This window comes from Cimex lectularius, unplaced genomic scaffold (assembly GCF_000648675.2).
Source record: "Cimex lectularius strain Harlan isolate CLEC.00 unplaced genomic scaffold, Clec_2.1 scaffold235, whole genome shotgun sequence".
NCBI classification, from domain to species: Eukaryota; Metazoa; Arthropoda; class Insecta; order Hemiptera; family Cimicidae; genus Cimex; species Cimex lectularius.
In genome coordinates, this window is record NW_019392839.1 from 636392 (window position 1) to 656342 (window position 19951).

General features: G+C 32.0%; 1 protein-coding gene across 17 annotated transcripts in view; it reads right to left on the reverse strand.

Moving 5' to 3' along the window:
• The window catches only part of LOC106670692 (peripheral-type benzodiazepine receptor-associated protein 1), a 166166-nt gene that overhangs the window by 42087 nt on the left and 104128 nt on the right, over positions 1-19951 (reverse strand). For 14 of the 17 annotated variants that reach the window (XM_024228631.1, XM_024228626.1, XM_024228639.1 and 11 more), the window contains 7 exons: positions 16876-16974; positions 11423-11562; positions 11213-11357; positions 10273-10408; positions 9916-10018; positions 7182-7368; positions 6235-6336 (listed from right to left, as the gene is read on the reverse strand). In XM_024228631.1, coding sequence (XP_024084399.1) covers positions 6235-6336; positions 7182-7368; positions 9916-10018; positions 10273-10408; positions 11213-11357; positions 11423-11562; positions 16876-16974 — 912 coding nt within the window. The remainder of the gene's footprint in view (positions 1-6234; positions 6337-7181; positions 7369-9915; positions 10019-10272; positions 10409-11212; positions 11358-11422; positions 11563-16875; positions 16975-19951) is intronic. The other 3 variants (XM_024228636.1, XM_024228632.1, XM_024228627.1) reach the window with 2 other exon arrangements.

Sequence of the window (19951 nt, forward strand, 5' to 3'; positions counted from 1 at the left end):
GGCAGCATTCAAAATTATTTATCACAGAAAACAGTACTAAACTACCTCCATTGAAAAAATGTATACAAGGAGAAGCGAGGAAAAGATCATCAAAAAAGTCAAGACCCTCCAAGAAGGAGACATCCTATAAGGGAGTCTTGACACAAGTAAAAATAGCTGTGGTAGAAAAAGGTTACCCAGTAAACCAGATGACACCCCCAAAAGGCTGACACCCTCGAGGACACCATCATGCTGGTTTATGAAAAACTATCGGCCAGAGAAACGCAGATATTGTAAGTGAAATTCAACAAATTCACACAGGTCAGGCTATATGGTCATAACCTGTAAGGATCAGGTCAATGCAGACTGGCTAAGGGAGACCATCCCAACGCTAAAGCCATGGAAGGACGCAGTTCTCGAGATTTTGGTAGGAGACAAAATACCGAAACCAATCGCCTGCACCACCTACGTACCAGATCCCAAAACTGGAAGGCTGACGGCAGAGAGGATTTTGGCTAGGCTAAAGTCTGCAAACCGGGAGCTAAAAACACAGCTATGAACTGTCTGGGGAGAAATCCGACAGGAGAAGGGTATCTTGTGGACCTTCTCCATGGACAACGACTCTTTTCAGGAGCTCCAGAAAGTGGATATGAACCCCCACCTTGGAATGGGAAGAATTCGATTCCGTCAAAGAGGTAAGTACGAAGAAGATGAAAGCCAAAAGGCTCAACTCGCGCTTCCAACCATGGATGAAGAAGCAGACTCAGCAAAGTAGGCTGAGGATTACACAAACCTGCTCAAAAGGACACAACTGGGGTCTAAACCCCAAAATGACCCTATGGCTATACACCTGTGTCGTAAGACCAATGTTGACATATGGGCCGGTGGTGTGGTGGAGCAAAACTCTTCAGGCCAAAGCAATAAGGCTGCTAAGTGGCACCCAAAGACAAACGTGTCTCAGTGTCACTGGTGCCATGAGCACAACGCCAACTGCGGCCCTGGAAGTTTTGTTAAACCTCCCACCACTTCACATTTTAATCCAAGGAGAAGCCAGAGCAGCAGCCCACAGGATCATAAATGGACAACCATCTGCTAGGATAGGCCATGTGAATAAACAATGGAGGAGATAAAGGCAGATGCCATTCTAGGAACTTCACCAAGAAGCAAAAAGTACTGATACCAGAATGGGAAGAATGGGCCAAGCGAATGCCACTAAAGGCAAATTCGTACTGGTATACTGATTGCTCTAAAGCCGACATGGATGAACCCCAAGACCGAACTGATGGTAAACCTAGGCAAGTATACTACAGTTTTCCAGTCTGAAATCATAGCGATTGAACAATGTGCCAGAGAAATAAAAAGGTTAGGAATACATTCTCAGAAGATAGCCTTTTCTCTGACAGCCAGGCAGCTCTCAGGACCTTAACCTCATGTGAGGCGAAGGAAGAGTGTTAGGAAATGCATGGAGGCCCTGACGGAAGTCAGCGACACTAATGACCTGACCCTGGCATGGGTCCCTGGATATTCGGGACATAGAGGCAAGGAAAAGGTTGACATGCTGGCCAAAAAGGGAGCCAACATGGACTCTATGGGCCCAGAACCCTACTGCAGCCTAGCAGCCTGCCACAAAAGAGGATACATCTTACTATGGATCCTTAATGAGTCCAAAACCTGGTGGAGCAATAACACAGGCATGAGGCATGTGAAGAGATTCATAGGACCATCCGCAAAACTTACAAAAGAATTACTGGAAGGCAACCGCAACCGAACCAGGATTCTGGTTGGACTCCTGATGGGGCACTGCCACTTAAGAAAGCACATGAACCGAATAGGAGTACAGACAGAAGAAACACTGTGCAGATTCTGCCAGGAAGAGGAGGAGACCGCCGAACACATTTTATGTTTCTGCTAAGATCTATGTAGGTGCAGGTTCTTGCAACTAGGACAAGAAAAACCACAAGCAAGATCTTACAAAAGCTGTGGAGGCTGGTTAACAGCCTGAAACTGGCCAGTGAGTTATAATTAACAGAGGAGCATAGATCTATTTAGGTTGAGGTACAGTAGGCCTTGTGGCTGCCTCTTATCCCTATCCCTATTATGTATTGAACCCAGTTATTACTGAACATTCGAACCTGAGACGACTTGTCACTCTCTCTCATTAATGTTAATCCTGTGTACATAGTTTTTATAAATAGCTACAATTTTAGTCAAAATACTCTGTGATCATAAATGTTACCTATAAGAAATTGCTAGTCAGAACAAAATTGTTGAACCTTAGTTTGGATTTTTTATTAGCGAGATATTTTCACCATGTTAAATGTAGCATGCTGGCCATGTGCTTCATAACCTTAGACCCAAAATGCTTTTACAATAGTTTTTCCATGTTAATCGTTTTCTACGCTCTTGGGAAAGCCCTGATGATGGCACTGTAAGTTGCCGAAAGCTTGGTGAACCCAACAATTAGTCTTCTTCTTTCTTCACCTGTCTAATGACCTCCATGAAGATTGAAACTCCACATAGATTATCTGCAGGTCGATTAACAAACATCATATCTTCAAAGAAAGAACATTACATATTGAACATTTATAAAAATTTTTACAGCATGGATGGATCTGTCTGCCGATAGTTGGCTATGAATATAATTATTTTAGATGCAAAAATTTGGCACTAAATTATATTAAAAAAAATTGAATTCAAATAAAGCAATTACTAATCATTACTGAACATACCTATATTGCCAGGCATGATGTGCATTGAGTGCAAGACCTTGTGATTTGTCAACATCTATGATATTTAAGAGATTAAACACAGCTGAGACCTGGAAAGCGCTCTATGTACAAGATACAGGATTCGAAGCTCTGACAATATGGCACAATGGGCAACGAAATGAAAAATATCCTCCTTTGCTCTTAGGTTACAAAGTGTACACATGCAATTTCCATTGTCTTCTATGGGACAGAATTTATAAACACATGCTCACACCTAAGTTTAAGTAGCCTTCGTAGAGCAGGGAGTTCAGAAAAATAGCATCTTGAATATTTAACTTAAATGCTGCCTTAGAGTGGTCTAGGTCCTTAAAAAAGAGATACCTGCACATGATGTTCACAACTCTCACGATGTTGATCACCTAACTTACCAAAAAGTTCCATATTTGGTACAACACGAGAGATTTACAAAAGAAAAAGTAAAATTGCAACCAGAATTAAAAGCTAGTGTATTCCAATGACAAAATCAAGGGCAATTAGATTTTGTAATCTCAAGAGCAGTAATTTTAGTGATTCGAGAAACAGAACCTTTAAATCCCTTGATAGTAAACAAGAAGTGCAAGGTGAGAGTAAAAATAAAAATATATCCCCTGCATCTCAACATATAACATATAGTTTGTTAAAACATCATTAATGTTAAACATTTCATCAACAATTTCTTTTAAAAAAATGCAAAAAGAAATACAGCCATGTTTATCTATAACAACAAAAGCCTTTGAATTTCATTAGTGGTAGACTAAAGATCGTACTCTTAATACTCCATACCCTTTCCATTTTCATACAGATATAAGCAGATAAAAATAAATAAAAATGGAATGAAAATTAGACAATCTCAGACATTCGGTAAAACAAATCTGTGTATACATGTATGTTATGTACACTATGTATTTGTAAAAAACTTGATTTGTTACTTTATTTTATAAATCTTTAAAACAGAATTTTAAATCACAATTAACTGACTCCATTTATATGAATTTGCTGTTGACACTGCTAAATTAAAATTAATCATTTACTTATTTTATGAACAAACAGATAGTAAATATTTATGAATAGAAATTTCTTGATCAGCACAAGTTAAACTCAAGGTAAAGTTTGATTTTACACTCTTTTCTAGTTCATATTTATTTTTTACAAAATGCTTGCTCAAAAATAAGCCTACTTCAAAGAAAAAATATCTCTGAGCAGCAACAATTTGTACAAGAATTATACTATTTAAAATATACTTTTCCATATAGCATTATCCCTGAAATTTTATCACATGAGTAAGCAATGGCAAACCAACTGCTGCATGAATTTTGAATTCACATATAAATAAATAAGATTAAATAATAAAACAAATAGTTGACAGTCATATTAAATTTTTTAAGTGGTTGAGGTAGTGGTTAAATTTTTTGTTGGCTAATTTTTTCAGGTGTGGTGAATTTTTCTTAATCGTAATTTTTAAATAAAGTAAACAATCGCCCCTCGGATAAAATCACTGATGAACGAATAAGTAAAATGTACAAGAAAACTACAACTGTGAAAATTTGCTATTGATAACATGAAAACTGCAAAAAATCTAAGCATTTTTTGAAAGTCTTAGAAAATGTATCCTATTAATTAAGTAAATTATTAGAATTGTATGACTAGAATTATATGAATTATACATTATTCCATTTGTAAATTCTTTTTTGTAACTTGTCTTTTAGTAATGAAATAAAATAGTCTTATCATTCAGGGGGAAAACGACTACAAATTGAATATATGTAAAACTTCGTGTTACTAGAAAGCCATTCTTTCTTTAGGTTTAAAAATAGTCTTATTAACGAGAAAAATATTCTAAACATAATAGGATTTTATATTTTAAATCTTATTCTGACTTTAAATATCTTTTCAAGGAATGTTATACTTCTAAACCATAGATTTTATTGTTTGACATAAATAATTAAATTTCCAAAATATAAGCAGACATAGCAAGTATTTGTTTATGTTTTCAACATTTTACTTCATTTTCTCCAAATATGGCTTTATATATCTTATGCAATTGAATTCCAAACTACTTCTTTTATTATTACAAAAAAAAAAAAGAAAGAAAAACTTTTCAATAGTTTATGCCATGGTCATTTATTTCCCAAATAAAAACCATAAAATCCATTATTGTCAATTGAACCATTTCATATATCATGTACTTTGGTAACGATAATTTCTCTGAAAAGTTAGAAAGTTAGTTTTGTAAGTAGTTTATATTTTGATTTATGATTAAAAAAAAAGATAAATTACATGTAAATCATATATCAGAGCTTTTATTTTTGAGTCACAGATAGTATATATTGATTTTCCAGTTTAATGAAACTTTTGAACATTTTCTCTAAATTTAGTCATTTAATTAAAAAAAAAAAAAAAAAATCAATGAAGTTATTTAAATATTTTTTTAAAACTTAATATTTTGATAAAACATTTTTTAATGTGCAAATAAATGATTGCAATTGGCATGTTAATTCTTTATTCTCGTGTATCTACCAAATTCTTTTGTATAAATTTTTTCCGTGCAGCATAAATATCTCCATATAACTAATAAAAAAAAAAAAAAAAAAAAAAAAAATTGCGATTTAGTAGTTGAAACTAAAACACAAAATGAAATTTACCTTAGATTGTTAAAAGATCTGGTAAAATTGTTTCGAATAAAGATTACTACAAAGTATAATTGAATGATTAAATTTCATACCCTGGACAGAAGACTTTTGCAAATGATGTCTGCTATCAATTATCCCTTTTTTAGGTTTGACTTTAAAATAAATGTCTAGTAACATTTAATGAATCCTTTTTAATGGATCAAATTTAACGTTATTTTCAAAATTTTAACTGTTGATGGGATAACAGAGACAATCTAGAGTAGTGATAAACTATGTGGATTATCCTGAATATCACTGAAACGTTTTGGGTACAATCACAACAGGAAAGCAGTAGAAATGGTATTGCATCTAATAATATTTAAACAAATAAAGTTTATAATTTCAAACTCTTGAATTGGATCAGTGATTTCAAACATGAGATTAATTTTTTAAATTTAATTAAGGTATTTTGATATAAATTGTAGAAAAAATTAATAAAAATAAAGTAACAACTAATTATTTTATTAATTTTGACTAAAAAATGATAAATGCTTATGAAGCATTAGTTAAGTTGTGAGTGTAAATAACATAAACGTAAGCAATTGTGTATCTGTGCATAATTTGGTTAAAAAATATAATTAATTTGGTATTTAATAGTGATATTTTTTTACACAGTGAGGTGTAATTATATTTGATGAAAAATTATTAAACTGGTTTCCCATGTTATTTAACAAAATAACATTGCTAAATCTTTTATATGTCAAAAATTATGCTAATAGCAAGCGCACTTGGTTCTCTAAATGACAATGTATATGATTTAAAAGGATTTTAAGTCACTAGAGACCAACTACAGCTATAATGAAAAAAAGCTATTATTTTCGAAGTTACAAAAAACACACCTTGTCCTTCCCTTGTGTGGTCAATGTCTTCTTCCTCCTCCTCCTCCTCAAGAATATCTGCCAAGTCAAAATCAGCAGAAGTTCTTTTACTGAAGAAATCTCCTAATGATTTTTAAAAAAATTAATGTAATAATTTGTTCAAACTTGATTGACTGTAGATATGGGTGTTTGGAGAAAAATATACTTCCCTAATAGGTCAAGGAAACAATTTAGGTTTTGAAACTTAATTGTGATCAATTCTCAGAAATATGAGGTTTTCTATTCTATCTAATTCTAGCAACAATCTGTTTTCTCAGGTCGGCAACTGGTAGACTAATTTAATAAATTGTTTATACTTAGAATAAATTGTTATTGTATTTAACATTTGTATTTAACACAGCCAGTTGCTAAAGTTTTACTGTACCAAAATAAAACCAACTGACATATATGAATGACCGCAGTGGCCAAGTGGTTAGGGTACCTGACTCGTATTTGCCATGCTAGTTCTGAGTTTGAATCCCTGCAGAACCCATGGCTTTTTAAAAGATTATAGCATAAAAAATGTATTGCAAAGTGGTTTGACCCCTCAACCACGATACCCAACAGGTAATCGGATGTTAAGCCCTCCTGCATGACAGGAATTGCTTTACTTTACTTTAAAAAAATTAATTACAAATTTTGACATGTTTACTTTTTCAATTTTACTTTTATTATTTTTTTCACTTTTACTTCTATTTTTTTTTTTAACCTGTCAATAGATTATTGTAAATAGGTTAATGTAATGATACAAGTATTACTAATTTTACAAATTATCTAAATAAACAGTGGATAACGACATTTAATAATACATCTCTTAAAAATCGAATAATTGAGCAAATTGTATGCAGGTGAGCAGCAGCACTAGCTCAATGTGTAAATTAAAATTATTCCAAACTTATACTAAAAATGTACAGATTTCTTTTGCTTACCACTATTGAGATTATTGTAATCTAAATCTGGAGGTATATTAGTGGACACTGAGTCATCGCAGTCTCTCAATACTTGGACTACTGATTGATGAAAATCGAGTAAATCGTCACCAACCAGTTTTTGAACAAAATTTGATGGGACAAGTCCTCTTCTGCCGTCAAGAAGTTCACCATCAAAGAAACCATCCTGTAATGTATACATTAATTAAAAATTATGTTCAATTTTTTTTATAAAGTTTAAGAATTATGTATAAGATTGAATTGCAGATATTAACTGAAATAAGCCTCTGTTACGGTTAGGTGGGATTGTTTATAACTTCATTTGTTTGGCATTTAAACACCAATATACACTGATGTACAAAATAACGTACCACCCTTAAATTTTTAATGTATTTAGGTTTATTCATATTTGCATACCAAAAATAGGTTTGGTTGTAAAAATAAGATGTTTAAAAAGAAAATGTTTTTTTACCTAATTGTAAAAGTTTTTAAAAAAATTACATTTATTTGATATTTACAACTTCAAATATCGTATTAAGTAAATATGTTCATACATGTTGAATTTGTCATTTGAGTCTCTTATAGGAGAAATTGCCTAGTGGCAACACTCCTTTTCCCTGAAACCCCAAATAAAAATGTAATAATAATAATAATAATAATAATAATAATAATAGGCAAAGGCTCAACCTTTCGAGTGATTTACAGGAGTTACTGGGTCCCCAGTGTTTCTTTCGAAGAGCACTTTTCAGCTTTCTCAAATTTATTGGAATTTATAATGAGATTTAGGCCTTTTCCCAAATTGTTATACCATTGAATGCCTGCTAATGTTTGAATAAGAGTTGTGCGTGCAAGATTTCTTTTTTCAGAAGTTTTTGAGGCTGCCGGAGCGAAAAAATGAAATGGAAGAAAATACAAATTGCGGGGGAATAAACTGCAATGCCCAAAATCGCAATTTAAATAAGAAAAATAGTTGTGTTTTGTTTCTTATTATTATTATGTAGAATTAGTTATCATATTTGAATGGAAGAATAAAAGGATAAGGATGAGCCTATACTCATGCTGAGACTGTTGCTAGTCTGACTCCATTATTATTATTATTATTAGCCATACAAGCCTACGGAGAATTTTTAAATTATGGAACAAAAATTCACAATTCTAATTAAAAAAGAAACAAATAAATTTTATAATTTTATTAAATTTTATGCAATTTAAAATGGGAATTTTGTATACATTTGGCCTTCTGAATTAAGAATTTTAAAAAGAAAAATTAAAGCTTGGATGGCAATAGGATAAATTAGATTACGAGTGAATGTTTGGAGTCAGAGCTTTATAGCACTCAGAAGGGATATATAGCTAACCTAAGATAGAAGGTTTGGATGTTAGGGCGTAAAATGACCTTAGCCGTTAAAACGCCCTTAAAAATTAATAATAATAAATAATGCTTTATTAGTATAAAAAATGTTTACAAAACAGAACATATGCCTTAACATAAAATAACGGCATGGATAAAAACCGTCTGCCGGAGGTTGAAGCCACAACCATAAGAAAATATATATATAAATAAAAATAAGATAATAATAATAATACAATGATACCAAATTAAAAAGGAAAAGGACTACTGATCATAATTGAATTCCCTAATTAGTTCATTACGATACGACCAAGCTTGTCGTGTGAATCTGATCAGTTGCAGACTGTTCCTGCCATTAATGAATTTAATTATCTGGGCTCTGCTGAGCCTTCTGTGACCTGTATGGGGATATCTAAATTCCAAGAGGACAAATTAAAATGTAAGAAAAACTTTTTTGTCCCCTTTAATACCGAGTATTTCCACCTCTGGCACGAATCATATCCGTTAAATGGCTTTCCATTCCTTTGAAAAGATTTCTGGTAAAATCCTGAAGAATTCTTTCCCATTCATCAAGAACAGCCATTTTCAACTCTTCTAGGGTGAAGAACACCTGGGTTTTGCCGTTTTACTCGTCGCTTAAGCTGGCCCCAAATGTATTTGATTGGGTTCAAATCTGGATTTTCCACAATATATGCTCTAAGGGGCCTGGTATAGAATATATTTAATTACAAAGAAATTTAATTATAAAAAATATATTTAATTACAAATTACACAGAAGACAAACACTTTGAGTGAGTAGAAATACTTTGTTTGAATAAAAAAAAAATTTGCATTGTATAAATTCACTTTTTTACACATCCTACATGTATTTGTCAAAGTAAACAATGTTTGTAAATCCAGGCCCTGAAGATGATCTCAATAAAGATCGAAACGTTGGCACGATAAAGAAAATGTTTTTCTGAAACCTACATCACACCAGACCGCATCTCACGATCTCTGAGTAATTAAAAATAATTACAAAATTATCACAGTAAGGTATTGTGGCCTTGAAGAACTAAAAAATTCATTTAGACCATAATACGATTTTTCATGTAAATGCATCTTCAAAGCCCTTTTAAAACTGTACAAACTATTAATCGGTTTGATACTAGCAGTGAGGATAGTTCCAGTTACAATGTAGAAAGATAATGGATTTAATTTTAAACAAAATAAATTGAGTGGTGCATTAAATTTGTTCATCAGTGTATACATATTTTTTAATGGCCACTGAGAAATTTTGTTTTTTGTTTGTATTGGAAATATTGTTGAAGGATTGTTAGGAAAAAATAAATTTAAAATATTTTTCTTGTACTCCAGTATAGGTATTAAAAGATTTCATCTTACCTCATCCATATTTCCCCAAACTAGAATGTAATCTCCAGCATTCACGGCTAGCTCTGCTTCAGGACAATCGTTGGGGGATTGCACAAATGGATCATAAGAATATCTGCAACAGAAATGTCTGTGATTCAATAACTATTTCTCCATTAAAAATTGTTTGTAAAAGATTTTTTAAAAGTGTAAAAGAGCTGTGCTAACAGTGAAAAAGAGAATTTCAAATAAGACATAGTAATTATAAGGGAGGGTAGAGTATAACATTATGTCTAACTGCAATTTTTTTTCGAATTATTTTGGAATAAAATTTCACGAGCAATTCTGTGATTGTAAACGTGTGAACAAGTGTATTTTGTTTGCTTGTACCTTGCGATATAAACGTAACATCTTCCTTTTCCAGGGATGTCCAACATGTCAACCATTTTCGAGTCTTGTCCTAATGTTAGGTGCTGGTCAGGAAATGTACCGTACATCCCTAAAATGAATCGTGCATATTCAATGCCAGAAAACACACACAATAAAAAACAAATTATCCCCCCCACCTGGCATGCATACAAATACAGTAGAACTCTAATTATCCGGATTAATTGGGATTGGACCAGGTGCGGTTAACCAAATATCCAGATAATTGGATTTCTTCTAAAAAAAAAAAAAAAAACCGATATTTTTGTATGCAAAATTACAAAAAAAAAAAATTACATACTATGTATATTGTTGGGGAAAGAACTGACTTACAATATACAGATTTAAAAAAAAAATTAATTATATAATGGGTTTATATGGGTTTCAATAAGTCACTCAACTCTGTCTTATGTATTAATTTCTCCTTTTAAATTTCAATTTTGTTTCTCAAGGTGATCCAGATAATTCACAAATAATCTGAATCACGACCATAGTCTTGATGGAAAATAAAATTCAATTGCTACTGGCAAACTGTTGACCTTTTTCAAGTTTTTTGATCTAAAAAGCCCTTGGCAATGTTGGTACTAGCAGTGAGGATAGTGCTCAACTTATTTCTTCAAAGAAATCGTCTATTAAATTAAGTCAATTTGTAGACATATTTAAGATTGTTTTGCCCTGATGATGACCTTAAAAAGGGTCGAAAGCTTAGAAGTAACACTTGAATTTATTTTTTCATCAAGATCATACCGTGATTCAGATTATTCATGAGTAAAAAAGTGGTCAATACATCTAACACTTAAATTCAGATAATTGGCGTACCGAATGTATTTGGATAATTCGAGTTCTACTGTATTATATTTTTTAAATATGCAATGCATAAAAATAAGCATTCAGCAGTACTCACTATCAATATCAAACTGTGGTATTATAGTAGGAATTTGTGGCATCATTCTTGGCTGAGAATGCACCATCATATGTTGACCTCGTAGGGGATTTGTGTTAACACTCGTACCCAGAACAATAGGATATGTGTTAACCATGGTTGGATTCTAGAAAAACGAAATTAATTATAATTATCATAACGAAATAGGGCACATTTTAAAATTGTAGTTACCCCTGTTGGAATTCCCTGTCCAAGGAGAGTAGTTCCAGGCACAAGAAAAGTAGTTCCGTCTACTGTTGTAATGGTCCCTGGTAATCCATGTCGACTAAGGGTATCAGTTACATTTGTCAACCCACTCACAGGTAATGTAGCTGAAAACAATTTCATCTGATTTAGATTTCATAAATAAGAAAATTATTATTATTAAATAAATTATTGAAGTTGTATATATTTGAGAGTGTCTCACTCACTTACCACATGAGATCTTTAAAAAAATTAATTGTTAACATCTTGTGCATGTTGACCTATGGTTTAAGATGCCACAAAAGCAAAGCAGCTGTTTGCAGTAATCATTGTGATATATGCTACGTTAATTATCTTGTCAAGTCGCTAAGATGAATTAAAAGTGTTTAATTTAGATATTAGATCGTAAACAAATATAACTGCCATTTTTTTAATTGATAAACAATTGTGCCAACAAAGCATTTCCAGGTTTAATTCTCACCATATTTTTAAAGTATTTATTTTTATTATTATTTTTTATTTATTTAACGAGGGTTTGCAACATAGGTTATATCAACCCTCAAGGTGCCGGTGTTTTTGAAAAAAGCCCATTTGTATGTCGGGTTCGAATCCAGCGGCCCTGCATTCGAACCCGGGACCTTTACATTACAGTGATGAGCACCGTGTCAACGCCTAAACCGTTGCAGCCACCGACGCCCCTTATTTTTTATTAATCACTAGTTATTGTTGTAGGCTCTTTGAAGGGAATATCAATAATAATTTTTAATTATTAGTAGAATTTTTACAATTAGTTGTGAAAGTATAATTGAACATAAAATGTACATATTTATATAAAACTTATCTCCATTGTTTACGGAAGTTATATATTTTTTGGATGTACTAAAGGTATATTATTTATTTAATTACTGGCAACAATAAATTTTAGACATTTTCTTTCCAGTTTTTCAATGAGAAACTAACAATTTAAAAAAAAAAAAAAAAAAAAAGATAAAAAAGCCTTTCTTTTTTTGAATTATCACGACAGGCAGAGTACTAAGAATATTTTGCCATCAATATTGTTGACACAAAACATATATAAAAAAATTTTGGCTTAATATTTACATGTTTATTTATTTATCGGCTGAAATTTGGTATCGATATCTTGTATGAAATATGACCCATAATCTATCATATTTCTAAAACTGAAATAATAAATTAGTAGAATAATTAAAAAAAAAAAAAAAAACGCATAGTACACATAAAATTATTCCTAGGTATAGAAATTAAAGTTAAGATATTACATTTAATTTATGTCATCTTCCAGGTTTAATTAACTTAATTAACTTGGTGATAATCTATGTTTATTAAAGAAATATCAACATTAAAAATATAATAATAAAAAGCGTGTTCATTCAAGTAAATATTATACATTTTATCTCTTCTCATATCCTAATTTTTTAAAAAATGATGTCATTTATATCCTTTACGTATTAGTACATGTATGACCAATGTGATCCCAAACCGTATTTTCACACGGTCACAACACTAACACTAATGCCAGCACTGCACCTGAAGAAGACATGCCATGAGAAAGCAGCCAATGCTGGCACTCAGCTTGAGGGATTAAGGAGCAAGGAAGTCTCTAGGCCATCGTCTATTAAGTCTCCTATATCTAAAACATATTTATGAAATTTATGTAAAGCTATTGATTGCTTTATATATGCCTATCTGATAGCTATCTGGTAGAATTGTTTTCGAGAAAGATCCAGGGCAGTCAAACATATTTTTTAGAAAAATTTAATGCATTGAACACGTCTTCAAATATGCTGAATCTGTTTCATGACTCATCATCATTTAAAGATAGGAAAGACAGACTTTTCTAAATTACAGACTGATTAGTTTAACATCTTTTCTATTTAAAAACTAGAAAAGTTAATAATAATGATATCTGAATGACAGTATTAACAGATAAACCAATTCCAAGATGGAAGTTGACCAGGCCATCCTGGGAACCCAGACCTCCCTCCTCTACAGAAAGAGACGAGAATGTACACCAAGGTGGAGCTATTGGGTGAGGAGACACCTCCTCCTTCTCAAAAGAATAAACTAGCATGGAGAAAATGAGAATGGCCCAGGTGAACATCCACCATGCTAGGGCTGCCTTGGCAGTAATAGCTAGGATGTCACTGCACAACCAAAGGATGTCTTCAAGAAGGGGTACTGTCACCTCTTCTATGGAGCCTAACAGTTGATGAACTGCTCGAAACCCGGGACCACAAAGGGATAAAGTGTTAAGGCTATGTGAATGACATAGTCCTAACCTCCTAACAAATATCGGAAGGAAAGAAGTAGTAGAAAGTATCAATCAAAGGAAGCAGGAAAAAACTGAATCCTAACAGGATTCTTAACAGGACACTGCAAACTAAACGGAAATTTATAGATGATTGGTATAATCCATGAAGCAGATGAGTCACCAACACACCTATTAACAAACTGTGGAGGAGGCGGGAAGTGCTTTGGGACGAACAATGTAACCGTAGAAGAAATTCAACCACTGAAACCAGAACTACTAATCAAATTCCTTGATGAAATAGGACTCACCAATGTGCTATAGGCACAGAACAGGGGATACAATAGCTCTTAAAGGGCGCAGTATATTACATCCCGACTAATACATCTACATCTAACTGTGTTCTACAGGTACCGAACAGGGGATACAATAGCTCTCAAAGGGCACAATATGTCAAATTCCTAGAATTTTAAATCTACATCTAGGAACATAAAAAAGCTTCTGTATGAAGTAGTTGTATGTTGACTCTTTGGGTTTGCGTTTTTTTTTTTTTTTTAATCCTTGGTTTAGTGCATTACTTCCTGCTGAGTTAAAAGATATTTCCAGATAGTACTTTTTTCCTTTAAAATATTTGCTTAGTGATAGATGTGGGGTTAGCAATTTTCCTAAGTATTTGTTCCTGTTGATTACCTTGACTGATTTACTATTTATGACCAGCTTTTTTTAAATCTAATTTTCCAACCATTCCTAAAATTCATAATTTTATATTTTTCATTATTTGTAAATGAGACCCCATTTTGCACAGTAATTAATTAATCTATTTATCATGGCTTGCTAGGTTAGAGAAAAATCAGCAACTATTACAAGGTAGTTGTAAAATATTAGAAGCATTTTATCCTAATCTTAATCGCTCTGTCCTCCCATACAAGCCATCGGAAAATTAAAAAAAAAACACTTGATCAATGTTAAAACTGGACATTAACAGATTTTTTGATAAAAATTAATATTATAAAAATATTTAATACATGGACATTACTAGAAAATAAATTAAAGTTACGCCAATTCAGTATACATATATAGTACATAAATTTAATAAAGTGAGAGTGCACACCATATATGAACTATTTGCAATTACTGAACATGCTAAGAATTACCAGCAGAGCAGTGAAACCTATCATTTTGTTATTAATTTTGTGTATTTAAATTAGCAATTTAGTCAACGTGTGAACTAAATGTGCTGCAACATTCCTAATGCTGTATTACTAAAAATGTTTATTTTAACATTAATTAAACATTTAGTACTTAGTTTCAGACAGAATGGTAAAGAAGATTTATGTAATATCTGTTCAGTCAAAAGTTAATTATTTGAATTATATAAGCTCATAAATACTTGCATGTACAGAATTGAGCCTGTCCCTTCTTGCAGTCCAACGGCAATTCCAGGTTTTGTAATTTACAATAAATTACCGGCAGGACTCGAGAATCACCCAACCTGGTTGTTGGCAGTCCAGGATTAGACCTCAGACTTTTCCATCCAGCCACCAAGGTTAGGCTCCAGGGGCCATCGACAGCTAGGTCATTTCAGCACCCAATGCAATCAGTCTCAATCCAAACCCATTCACTCTTAATTATATTCTTTCCCATTTATACAACCACTTACTCAGTTAGGGTGATGAATTATTCGATATCCTCCATCACTTTTTATACCTATTATATATAACTAACCTAATTGAAGGTCGATGGGGTACTCAATATTCCACCATTAACCCACTCACAGTACACATTCGCACTAATAAATACATTCACACTCAACACACACAAGGATACTTGCTGTCAAACTCATATCTCAAGGACAATTATCATATCGAGTGCCATTCCTACATGTTCTTTATATGGAGCCAAGGAATTGTACCATTCAATTAACTGGGACATCAAGCAACCTTTCTCTACATACCAGAAACACACACAGACCCAAAAGTCAGTGCCTGTGTGTCAACCTCGCATGCCCTATCCTTAATTGGGTGATGTGACCCTTCTTCTACACATAAGATCCTCTGAGGGCCATCTATCGATACAGCTCTTGATTCATGAGAGCATCTCTGATGATCCGGCCTATCAACACCACTTTCTTTCAATAATGTTTTTTAATGCATTTTTAATGTCTGACGGTGAATCATGATGGTTATGTCTGGAGATTGGGACATCACGGACTTAGCCGCCTTGTCTACCTTTTTGTTGCCCTTCAGACCCCAGACAGCAACCACCATTTTGCCGAGACGCTCCAGTTCATAGTATCTCTCCAATGAGAGTACAACAAGCTTAGAAAAGTTAAGATGACATTTTATTATCTTTATTTAATAAGGAAAGAACCGACAATTCAGTGAAGTTTTGCATGTCTTTTTACAATATAAGACAGTTAAAAAAAAGAGAAAAAAAAGAAGAACCCATTGTACTGAACCCATTGTATAAAACAACCAGAACTTAAATGCAAAACTTGTAACATTGTCTATAATCTTAAATATTCTCATGTATTAATTAATTCTAAACAAACGATAGCTGATGATCATTATAATGGTTTTTTTACTCTCTAACATTTGTAAATTGAATACATCTTTTTGATATTGATATCACTTATACGTAAAACGTATTTTAAATGCTAAAATTATATAATGTTATATAATATGTGTAGAGATTAGTGACCGTTAATCGATAGTTATTCAGATATCGTGAGATGCGACACCCGACCGCATCTCACGATATCTGAATAACTAGTTATATAATATAACACTCACAGAAAAATATATATATCTGTAAAATATATCTATAATTTTTATTTAAAAACTAATATCTACATTCCTTCTCTGAGTGGAAGCAAAACTACAAACTGAAACCATTCCTTTTATCCCAGGGTAATAATAATAATTACATTTTTTATTACTAACTGCTTACTTTGGATCGCCATAAATTAATAACAAGCATTTTATATTATTTTCTTTGTGAAACATAAAAAAATTGTATTAACAATACAATATATACAATAAATATCAAAAAAAGTAATTAAAATAAGCATTACTTATACAAAAAGTCATATTAAAAAACAAAAGAAAACAGCCTGTATTCTTAGCGAAAAAAAAGTAAATTACTACAATATAAGTCAAATAAAGTGACTCACTTGATTGATTAACATTAGAGGTAGTTGTATGGCTTGTGAGGGTTGATGTGTTCATCTTTGGCTGAACGGGAAGCTGTCTGCTTGTTACCCCACTCTGTCCTACACACGACAAAACATCTACATCGCGCTATCTGATGGTGTTATGTTTCCTTTAGAAATAACTCATGATAGGTACAACAGTGGAATGAGAAACATTAAACTGAAACTATTTTTTTAATGATGATACCAAATCCTACAAAACATTGGCTATCTAAGGCGATATACACATTCACTGTATTTTTTTTTTTTTTTTTTTTTTTTTTTTAATAGAAAATTGTTTAAAAGGTAAATCAGATAGACAGAAGGACCGAATGCTGATGTTGCTAGTAGAACAGATAAAAAATAAAAAACAAAACTGGAAATTGGAAAACATTCAACTTGCATAGGTAAATAAAGATATAAACCATACTGGTTTCTACATAATTCTATATAATCATATACTACATTATATATTCAGATATATTTCTAAATGTATCTGTTCTGTATTTATTGATAATAGTTATGAATTAAACATTGTTTAAAGTCGTAGACCACAATTTTGGTCACGAATAATCTGGATCTCGTTATGGTCTGGATGAAAACACAAATTCAATAGTTATCTGCCAAGATTTTGAACTATTTTAAGGTCATCATCAAGGCAAAACAATCTTAAAGATGTCTATAAATTAACATAATCAAGTTTTTAATAGATGGTTTCACATTTTTTTTATGATAGACATACATAAACATATGAAGAAGAAAGATGATGAGGATTTGGGTAATGATGACCAAAAGTAAAGTTAGACCTTATTTTCTGACAAGTGGTGGAAATAAAGGTCTAATCAAGTCTAACCGGAAAACCTGAAGATGCAAGAAATATACTGCTGGTGAAACGATTGTTTTGAAGTTTTTATTTGGTGCATTGATGCCCTCTAACTTTGGTCATCAATTGATACAGTTAGTTATGTAACACATTTAATAGTGTAGGGGCTGAGTCGTTTATGGAAAGTTGAAACCATTTATTAAAAACCTAATTATATCAATTTGTAGACATCTTCAAGATTGTTTTACCTTGATGATAACCTCAAAATAGATCGAAAGCTTGGCAAATAAAAACCGAATTTGTTTTTTCATCCAGACCATACCGAGATCCAGATTATTTATGAATTAAACGTTGTTTTATTCAGTTCTGTCTTCTAGATTAACCTTAATAATTTTCCAACCAATATTTGATCTAATAAAGTTTCTGTGCTACCGATTTACACTATTTTCCAAATTTATCGTCTTAACCCTCCAATTGTTCGCATTACAAGACTATTTTTGAAATTGAAATTTTTTAATAATATAATTCCATCATGGTTACACAAATGGTCTGAAAGTCAACGATGACTGCAGAGCTTTTCAAAGTCGTGAAAGTTCTCAAAAATATAAAATCGAGTGAATACTTATTTTTACAAGTTCGTTTTACATAAGCATCATCAGATTGTGCTTGTAAATCTACTAATTGACAAAGAGTAAAAAAAATATATAATGTTTGAAATATAATATTAATAATATATAATAGTAATATAGAAATATAATAGTAAATATTAAATTTTTTACAAGGTTTTTAATTGACTTGTGTAACCAAGTATTTCAAATTACTAGTTTTTTAGTTTTTTAAAACTAAAACAAAATACTAAAACTAATATTTATTAAATTGTAACCTTCTTAAATTTATATTAATTGATATTTTTGTTGCTTTCTTCATTGTTCTATTTGAAACCGAATTGATAATTCATGATTAAACAAAATTATGGACAGAATGACAAAATCAGAGGCAATTTGTTCTATATATATATATATATAATATAATATAATGCACCAAGTAATCAGAAAAGTTTGTATGGTTGTTCATTTTTTATAGTTTTAATACTGTTAATGTACATTTACATAGAAGGAATAGGTGTTTGTTATGTGAATTATAAAATACTTTCTTTCTCATGGCTTAAAAATAATAATTCGTGCATGCTTATTGTATGAATTTTACTTGTTACTAGGGCAGCAGAGCACATAAACATTTGCATTGTGTTTGGTTATGAAACAATAAGTGAGCATATCCAAAAGTGGTTCAAAAAGTCCAAATACTCCACCAAACTGGGTGCATATTTGGTTTTTGCTTCAATGGGACAGGGCACTTCGTGTTGGTGTGCTGTTAAAGCAATGAAAGGCTAATGTTTAGAGCCTGAAGCTTGTTACTGTTGGTCAATTAATGAGGAACCCATTTGTTCAGCTTCCACCTCTTCTCAAGTTGAAGCTAGAGCGAATGGTTTCCTATCTTACATTGAACACGCTGGCAAGCTCCTGACATGTTTGACATGAATTAAGTTCGACAGCTTCCCTCAAATTATCATCATTCAAGTCCATGTTTCATCTTCAATCTCCTCATTCCCAGAGGCAAATTTTTTGAACTATTTTTGGGCAGTGCGCTCACATCTTGTTTCATCACCGAATGCAGCGCAAATTTTACAAGCTACCTCGGCCACCATAGTACTGAGCTGAAATTCATGTAAGGATTTACGAATTAGGGCTTTGAAGCCACAAGAAAGAAAATATTTTAGAACTGACAGCGAACTGTTCGACACTTTTTCTTTAAAGAACTGACGCACTATCCTCTTGGTATTATGACGTAAACACCTAATCCTCCTATTGATATACAAATGTTGATTAATGGCATTAAAACAGTAACAAATTAAAAACAGCATGAACTTTTCTGGTTACCTGATAGATTAGAATTTATTATGCAAAAATATTTTAATATAAAAGTTTTTTTTTTATAAACAAAATGAATTTTTTTCTACCTTTAGCCTGTCTTTCTTCACAAGTAGTATAAAATTTTTACCTGAAAGATTACATTATAATAATGCCATATGTAAATTTAATTTTAAACAGAAGAATGAACCAATAGAATATGATTTACATGGAGGGCTACATAATCTCAGATCGAATTTTATTTTTATAACCATGAATGAAATAGAATTACAAATTATTAATAATCTACTGTAATGTCATTTCTCGA